Source organism: Calidris pugnax, unplaced genomic scaffold, assembly GCF_001431845.1.
Source record: "Calidris pugnax isolate Ruff unplaced genomic scaffold, ASM143184v1 scaffold188, whole genome shotgun sequence".
Lineage (NCBI taxonomy): Eukaryota > Metazoa > Chordata > Aves > Charadriiformes > Scolopacidae > Calidris > Calidris pugnax.
The window spans coordinates 4,693,505-4,702,651 of NW_015091257.1; the positions used below are offsets into that span (position 1 = coordinate 4,693,505).

The following is a 9,147-nucleotide window of genomic DNA, read 5'->3' on the forward strand; positions in this document are numbered from 1 at the left end:
GTTTACTGATGTCATTTGCTTTTCTTCATATGTAAGCACATGGGTATCAAATTATAGTATCCAGTGCAGTGGAGATTTTTTTGGTGGTTTTTTTTTTTTTAACTCGTACTATTTCATTACCTTTTATATTGTCCCTTTCTGCACTTCTGGCCAACATTGTAATGGAAGGAATGCTCTTTGGGTTGTGCAAATACTAACGGTCCTGAAAGGCAGAGAGGACAGTAAAGAGAGGGGAAAAAAGGATGATGAAAAATTCTTTTGTTTGGTGAGAAAAAAGAATGCCCGATGCTTTTCAAATTAACACTGGTACTTTGTTTTTGAGAAACAATCTCAACTTCAGATAAACCATATTCCTACTGAGGGTACAAGGAACTTTCCATGGACTTTATCAAACCATTGTAGTTACAGGCAGTTAATTGAGTTGTTGTCTTCGATACTGTTTTAGGACTGTTTGTGTGACCAGAGAAGTAGGCTAATACTTGTAAACTTGACTGTGTACAGCTAAAGAAAGGTGTTTTTCTTATATATTTTTACATATGTCTGTCTGAAGGTTGAGGGTTGTTCCTGGAGATGTTACACACCTTCTCTATGAAAAGCAGGGCAATTCTGCTGCCCTGAATGAGGTGGTCCTTTTGGCTGAGACAACCTCCCTGCCTCAGTAGTCATGCAAATCAGTCCCTGAAATTAGGGTCTGTAGAGTGGGATACCCCCTCCCTGCTGCAAGCCACAGGATAGTCTCCAGAGAGACTAACGTATGTTAGATCCTTAGTTTTAAATAACAAAAGTAACACCAGAAAAACCCACCACTAAACAGTCTTGCCTCTGTGCTCTCCAGGCAAAAAGCAAGAGAGACTTTGAGAAAGTGCTCTGAAACTAAGGAGGAGTTAGGAATGCTCCAACCAAAAACCTGGTCTCTAAATGTGAACCTTGGTGAGCCAAAAACATGATCCGGCTTTGCCAGAAAAGGAAAAGATATGAAAAAAAGGTGCGCTATAAGAACTATATGGTATTATCAGTGTTCAGGGAAACTTCAGTTTAATAATTTGACTTGTTTATATGAAATACAGTTTTACACGAGAAAAATATTATGTGTATATTTTCTCCAACAAAGCAACTTTAGAAACGCAGTAGCCTTTGGTGCTTTGACCTGATCCCTCACTCCCATCTTTCCTTACCCCCAGGTTATGTTCACTGCCTGTGAGTTGGGGGTGTTTGATCTTCTGCTGGAGTCAGGAGAGCCTCTGTCTTCAGATGCCATTGCTGCACGCTTGGGTACAAGCACCACAGGGATGGAAAGACTGCTGGATGCCTGTGTGGGATTGAAGCTCTTGGCAGTAGACCTGACACAAGAAGGAGGTAATAAAAGCAGAAGAAGGGGAATAAACTAAAACTTAAACCTCTGATGATTTTGAAAGTGAGGCAAGGTGTGTGGAGAGAGGTGATGTCTAGTGTTAGGCTAGTGACGGTCTGGAAGAAAAAAATAAGTTGGGAACACCATCCCCTCTTCAACTGAAAGAGAAGCAGCAAATATCAGCATGATGAAAGGTGTAAATTAAAACCTAAATGAAGGGCTCTATATCCCTAAACTGCTTTGTGCAAGAGCCTTAGGTGATCTCAGAGAAGATATTCGGGGTCTCTAGGGAGCTAATCTCAAGAAAACTGAGGTGCAGATATGATTTTAAACTTTAAAACAAAATGCCAGGGTGGGTGGACAACAGCATGATTTAAAAACACATTTTGTTTTTCTTTGTGGTTTTACCACAATATGAAGTATTTTGTTAAGTTGCTGGTCTGAACTGAGATGCGATGCAAGTTTGCCCTCGCATCAGAAATGTGGAGTCTATGCGGTCAGAAGGGATCTGTAGCCATCAGACAGCTGGTCAGGTCTAGCCAGAGTCTTGCAAATTGTGTCCTCTGTTCTGGCTTGTTACCTTGCCCTTACAATAGCCCAACAAGTTTAGGGAGGACCAAATCTATCTTTTATATTCCTCTTGTATGCCAGTCCCATGGGTGAGCGATGCCACTGCAGATACACTGGAGCAAGCGGGGAGATTTGTGTGAGTCCTTTAGGCATTCGTCTGTCTGCAGAAGGTCATGCCTTTGTGAAGTGAGACAGGGTAGGTGTGGTTGGCATGCAGTTTTGGAGACATGTCTCCCATTTAATGACCTTGTTGAGTGGAAAAAAGACTTGTCTGCAAGGGCTTCTTCTTTAAGTAGAGCATAGCAAAAGCTTTCTCTGATAGCTGACCACTATAGATAAATGATGACACTCTAAGGCATTCTTGCCTCTTGCAGCTCTTGAAAGAAACGTTTGGTGCTGAAGTAAGTGTAGGTAGGTGGCGTTTACTCACATTGGATGGGATAACACACATTTCAGCAGTCCTCAGCCACTGCTCATTGCAGTGGAAGGATTGATTGTAAAAGCAATGTTATTGTGTCTCTGGTCACATAGACAACTTCTGGTGATAAATACCATACTGCACAATAGGCTTGGAAAGGTGTTATATCATACATGCTAGTAAATACATTTATTTCAACCTTTAGCCCTTTACAGAAATACAGAAATTTCCAACATCTACCTTACAAAATCAAGTCCCAAGTCTCAGTATCATATTATGATGTATTACTCCAATACAGTCTACTTGTGCTGGCACTACCTGCCTGATGCTGTGAGGTAAGGAGGAGTGCACTGTCTGTTGCAAACTGCTTTGCGACATCTGTGTGGCTGCTTTTAGTGGTTTGTCTCTGGAAATAGGCAGAATGACGATGCTGGCTGGTTCTCGGAAAGGAAAACCAGCAGATCATTTCAACTGTTACCATGGCCAATACGTGTTCTTGTTTTTTCTTGCTCTCTATTTCTGTGTGTTCTTGTTTTCTTTTTCCTTCTGATAGTAGAGATGATCTAGGAATCAGATTTCTGTGTGTTTGACCTTCAGGAAAGCACTTGATCATTACAGTGGCTCTTCCTTGAGGAGACACTGATAAAGTAAATGATGAGTAGTGATGACTAAGGATACTTCTGTTGCAAAGGTGTATAGGAGTAGTTTAATGTGGGTCTGGAGTCTCACTTGTCCCCACTCCTTTCAACTGATGATCAAATGTTTTGTGTGATGGTGATGACTGCACCAGCCTTGTACCTTTACTTGAGAAGTATTTCCCATAAATCACAGAATCACAGAATGGTTTGAGTTGGAACAGACCTTAAAGATCATCTACTTCAACCCCCCTGCCATAGGCAGGGACCCCTTCCACTAGGTCATGTTGCTCAAAACCCCATCCAACCTGACCTTGAAAAGAGCCAGTCATTCTTGTGAGAGGCTGAGAACTATTTCAGTGTATTTTGGGGTGGCAAATGAGGGTGCCTTTACAGCCATTACAAACAGGCTGGCAACACACATTTCATCATTGATAATAGGGCAACCCCTAGTATCAATACAGGCTGGGGGATGAAGCAATTGAATGCAGCCCCGCCATGAAGGACTTAAGTGTACTGGTGGATGAGAAGCTCTACGTGAGCTGACAATGTGCACTCATAGTCCAGAAGGCCAACCATATCCTGGGCTGGGCTGCATCAAAAGCAGCATGGCCAGCAGGTTGAGGGAGGTGATTCTGCCCCTCTGCTCTGGTGAGACCCCACCTGGAGTACTGCCTCCAGCTCTAAGTCCTCAGCACAGGAAGGACATGAACCTGTTGGAACTAGAGGAGGGCCATGAAGATGATCAGAGGGCTGGGACACTTCTCCTATTGCAGAAAGGCTGAGGAAGTTGGGGCTATTCATCCTGGAGAAGATGAAGGCTCCAGGGGGACCTTATTGCAACCTTTCAAGTGCTTAAAGGGGTCTTATAAGAAAGATGGCAACAAACTTTTTAGCAGGGTCTAATGCAATAGGACAAGGGCTAATGGTTTTAAAGTAAAAGGTAAATTTAGACTAGATATAAGGAAGACATTTTTTACAATGAGGGTGGTGAAACACTGAACATGTTGCCCAGAGAGGTGGTAGACGCCCCGTTCCTGGAAACATTCAAGGTGAGGTTGGACGGGGCTCTGAGCAACCTGATCTCATGGAAAGTGTCCCTGCTCATTGCAGGTGAGTTGAACTAGATGACCTTTAAAGTTCCCTTCCAACCCAAACTATTCTATTCTACATATTCTGTACAAAGTTGAGTACCTTCCACAGTAATGAACCAGCTGAAAATGCAGCCCTGAAGTGTGTTTGGGGTAAAAAAAAAAAAAAATATATATATAAAAAAATCCTCGCTCACATGCTCTGTTTGGTTGCTACTTTAGACACTCACATGCTCTGTTTGGTTGCTACTTTAGAGAAGGAAGAAACCAATATGAAAGAGCTTTTGGCATTTCATCTGAAGACCCTTTTGGAGCAATGTACAGGTAATCATTAGTATATTTATGCAAATTTTATTCTTCTTATTGTAGATAAAATTAGTGTTTTTAATTATGGCTGAGGACAATTAAATATAATGGTATGAGAATCCCCCTCCTCAGAACTGTCATGGAGAGTTTTCCTTTGGCAACAATATTCATCACTGGGACACTGTCTGATATTTTGAATAGAAGTAAGAAGCATATAATTTCCTATTCTGAAAAACATATCACAGGTAATGGTAGTTGAAGGAAAAAAATATCCCTTGGAAGTCTGAGAATTAGCAGCATAATGCACTGTTGGACTTCACTAGTCTTAATTCCCTATTTAAATGCATGAATGCCTAGCTGTAACCTTCTGCTACAGTAAGACTCAAGGTTGATTTATATGCAAAGAGAATGTATTCTGTGTCAATAAAAATAAAGATTAGTGTTTAAGCTAAAACTTGTAATAACTGTTATACGACAGAAATCACCAAGGATATTGTAAGTTACCTTTTCTATTTGTTGTGTCTGTTTACATTACTAGATCAGAAGAAGAAATGCTGAAATTCATGGCTGGCCAGAACTCGGTATGGAGTATATGTGGGAGAGATGTTCTTGCTGCATTTGACCTTTCCCCTTTCAGGCAGATCTATGACTTGGGAGGTGAGCATCAGTAGATCTTCTTTAACAAGGCTCTGAACTATCTTCTTTTGCAAGCTCTGAAAAGAAAAATAACTCCTATATTATATGATGGGCAAAACAATGGAAAGCAGGACTTGTCTCAACAATAAAGGGAGTGTTTTACTGATTTGTTTGGGTTAAAAAGAAATGTGAGAGTGGTGAGAGCATTAGGAAGATGAATGCTTGTCTCTACAGTGTCTCATTTGTTTTAGTGGCCCATCCCCTTGTGTATGTGGCAGGTTTGGCATTTTTTCTTGCCTTGCTTGATATATTTTTCTAGTGACAGAGCACCTCTGCTACGAGGACAGGCTGAGGGAGCTGAGGTTGTTCAGCCTGGAGAAGAGGAGGCTCCGGGGAGACCTCATAGCAGCCTTCCAGTACCTGAGGGGGGCCTACAGGAAGGCTGGGGAGAGCCTGTTTACAAAGGCCTGCAGTGATGGGATGAGGGGCACTGGCTTTAAGCTGGAGGGGAGCAGATTTAGATTGGAGATTAGGAGAGGGTTCTTCACTGTGAGGGTGGTGGAGCACTGGAACAGGTTGCCCAGGGAGGTGGTTGAGGCCCCATCCCTGGAGATATTCAAGGTGAGGCTCGACGAGGCCCTGGGCAACCTGGTCTAGTTGGGGGTGTCCCTGCTGACTGTGGGCGGGTCGGACTAGATGGCCTTTGGAGGTCCCTTCTGGCCTGGGCAATTCTATGATTCTATGACTCTTTCCCTCCTCCCCTTCAGTTAGTTTCATTGAGATATTGTCTGCAGCCTCCTGCCCTGCAGTGCCCTGCTGTCCCAGCCCTGCTGAACACTGCCAGGATTCATGGGACAGGTCAGGGGTCATTCACAGGCTCCTTCACTGCTTCCTCAGCACCTGGTTTAGTGGACCTATTTTTCATTTCCCCCCTTCCATCTCCCACACCTGGGTCTGACTGAAGGGGTGTGTAAGAGCTGTTATGTCTGGGGCTGACCCCATAGACCTTGATGCTGGGAGTCCTGGATCTTCCTGCAGAGCAAATGGAGATGATGGCTCCTCCTGTCCCTTCTTTTCCCTTTCAGCAACGAGTGGGGAGCAAATGTACCTTGTCAAGTGCCATGAGACTGAATGTACTGTTGCCTGCATCACTTTGTGGGGCTGTTGCTGAACAGGTTGTTTTTGTGTCAGCGCTGACCTTTGTTTGCTCTCCTTAAAGGAGGTGGAGGAGCTTTGGCCCGGGAGTGTGTTTCTTTGTACCCAAATTCCACGGTCACAATTTATGACCTGCCGAAAGTTGTACAAGTGGCCAAAGAGCGATTTGTGCCCCCTGAGGAGCATCGGATTGCTTTCCATGAAGGTAGGTGTGGACAGTGGTGTAATGCCGTGGCAGCTGTTGCTCCTGAGCCCCTTGTGTCTGCTCAGAGGTTACCACACTGGAGGCTCAGGTCTCCAGTGGCCCCTTATGTGGGCAGAGTGTCCCGGACTGCAGCCTCCCCAGCCTGGGTCTGCAGCTCATTGCTACCATGGGGCTGTCCCAGTTGTACATCTGTGGCTACCTTCTATCAGAGACACACCTTGGTTATTCAGCAACGCAGAAACTCTTTACTCCTGAACAGAACTATTTGATTTCTTCAGAACAAGAGTACTTTAAAAAAACAAAAAAGGCCCTACAGTTTTGAAAAATTGACATGACACGTTAAAAATCTTCCTACTGCTTCCTTTTCTCCTGTGCAGACCTCCTGGCAGATGTGTGGGATGGCAGGCCTGCTCTGAGCAAGGGGTTTTCCTTCTCTGGTCACAACTGATTGACTTTCAAGTCCTAAGATATTTTAGGCTTTGAACGTGGGTGAGCTAGCCCATATTCCTCTTGGCCAGTCAGTAGATCTTGCATGGTCTTTGCACCATCTATGATGAAAATGAGTGTAGGGAGATCTAATTTTTGATATTTACAAAGTGTTGGAGTGACTTAATATTGCTTGATGCTCAGAGAGAGAAAAGAAGCCATGAGGAAGGAAGGGAGTATATAAAAAAAGGTGGAGAAACGTGGGAAATGTTGTATGTGCTAGTGATGCAAAGAAATGGGAGTGGAAATGACAAAGTAAGATGCAGAGAGAAAAATTTGTATACAGTATACCGGGTGCTGTGCAAAAGTCATGGTGATGAAGCTAGTACTAAGAGGTGAGACATGTGTGTGCTTTTCCTTATAGATTTAGGATTAAACTCTGTGGCTACTGAAGGTCTTTGAAAAATTGATTAGGTGAGGGTAAATGCTTTCCCTTTTTCCGTCACAGAAACCATGAGAAACTGTCTCCTCTTCTTAACACTTTATGAATCTGAATTCCTGTGTCTGGAGAAAAGCTAGGATCAAATGCTCTCCTGTGTATCAAGGACTGTTTCAGATGAGCTGCTGCTTTTAAATGTTTCAGACCTTCTTGAGACTGAACAAGAACAAAATCCCCTCTGGAGTGCCACAGAGGACATTTACCCAGCTCTGTTACTGTCTGATGTGGGTGATGGACACAGCAAACCCAGAGTCTTTAGAACTGAAAATATTTGCTGAACTCAGCCAGCTGAGTGTGTTTTGTGTAAACACATGTATTCTTGCTTTACAGGAGACTTCTTTAACAGTTCAATTCCAGAAGCTGAACTGTATATTTTATCCAAGATACTGCATGATTGGGATGATGACAAGTGCAGGCAGCTGCTGGCAAAAGTCTACAAGGCTTGCAAACCTGGTAGGTGTGAGTTCTTCAAGAGCAGTCTCTTGCCTGTCAGTAACATAGAGGGCACCAGTCTTGATGCTCAATTTGGGCAGCAGAGTTTCAGTGCATGTCTTGCTTTCCTAAACCAGCCACGTGCAGCTGAGCCAAATAGGGCCTGGTTTAAGTTTTTCTTATCTGGCTTCCAGTTTTTGTCTCCTCCTCTACATGGACTCCTTTTTCAAGACATTTAGATGTATGGAATGGGGATTTGGGGTATTATTTAGATGTACAGGTCTGTATGTCATAGTAAAAATCCAATTAAGCATCGTATTGAACCCCTCAGAGCTTTGAAAACACTGCCTACAGAGCCAGGCTCTCAGCATAATCAGTAAGCTCCTGTGGATTTCAGCTGGGGGAAATGGGAAATTTCCATCCCAGCTGTAGTCTCCCCTTCAGCCCTGGTACTTCAGTACCCACCTAGCCAAGAAGAGGCGTGCCCCAATGTTTTTGCTCTTTCGTTGTCTTCTGTGATGCTGAAATATGACTTAATGTAGGGGCTGCTTCTTCCGGAAACTAAAGATTAGGATCTGTCCTAGTAACTCAACCGAAAAAGTATCTCGTCTTCTCAGAGCTCAGCATGTGTTTTATTTCTCTTTATTCAACCAGGCGGTGGAGTGCTGCTGGTTGAATCACTTCTGAATGAAGACAGAAGTGGGCCTTTAGAAACGCAACTGTATTCCATGAATATGTTGGTCCAGACAGAAGGAAAAGAGCGAACAGCAGCAGAGTACAGCAAGCTCCTCGAGGCAGCTGGCTTTGGAGAGATTCAAGTCAAGAGGACTGGAAAACTCTATGATGCTGTTTTAGGGAGGAAATAATAATACCTCTTTTATGCACCGCACAAGTGCTAGGTAATAGAGTAAGTGGCGAATTGTGATATTCCCTTATTAGAGGGGAATCGTCAACTTAGCTTTTAGTTAAGGCAGCCCTCTTTTTGGTAAGCTGATACATTGTCAGGACAATCACTAATGGCAGATCTTGAGTGTGAATGGATTGTAAGTCTGGCAGCCTGACTAGGCCTTCTCTTTGGGTCTGGAAGGGAGATAAGACATCAACACCTGTTCCACAAGAAATAACCCATGAAAGAAACGTGCACTGCTTTGGTTTCAGATTTTTTCCAATTTTAGCTCTGTATCTGACTAAAGCAAAGCTGAATTTGTACTTGAATTCCTGCAAAATAAAACTGACCACTGTACTGAACTCTGCTACTTGACTTTTTATTCCTGGGGAATTGATGTAGTATAAAAAGACCGAATTATGTCTCCTTGGGGTTAGTCTTTTCAGAGTTCCAGGAGAAATCCTGTATGAACCTTGGGGAGTTTGGCATGAAATATCATACTAAATTTTATTTCCTCTAGATTTTGCTTTACATTAT

General features: G+C 43.3%; 1 protein-coding gene across 1 annotated transcript; it reads left to right on the forward strand.

Annotated features, from left to right (window-relative positions):
* The first annotated feature begins 854 nt into the window (after positions 1 to 854).
* Positions 855 to 8,939, forward strand: ASMT (acetylserotonin O-methyltransferase). Its single transcript, XM_014960222.1, has 8 exons — positions 855 to 985; positions 1,182 to 1,356; positions 2,545 to 2,674; positions 4,321 to 4,389; positions 4,910 to 5,028; positions 6,227 to 6,367; positions 7,623 to 7,745; positions 8,379 to 8,939. Exons 1-8 carry the CDS (start codon positions 944 to 946, stop codon positions 8,588 to 8,590), a joined length of 1,011 nt encoding a protein of 336 aa, XP_014815708.1. The 5' UTR covers positions 855 to 943; the 3' UTR covers positions 8,591 to 8,939.
* Positions 8,940 to 9,147: the final 208 nt, after the last annotated feature.

Bases quoted from the DNA above. Each gene is read 5' to 3' on its own strand.
- ASMT (XM_014960222.1), top strand. From the start codon at position 944: ATGATCCGGCTTTGCCAGAAAAGGAAAAGATATGAAAAAAAG. The intron at 6,368-7,622 runs GTAGGTGTGGAC...CTTGCTTTACAG, and splicing joins TCGGATTGCTTTCCATGAAG to GAGACTTCTTTAACAGTTCA. The intron at 7,746-8,378 runs GTAGGTGTGAGT...TTATTCAACCAG, and splicing joins CTACAAGGCTTGCAAACCTG to GCGGTGGAGTGCTGCTGGTT.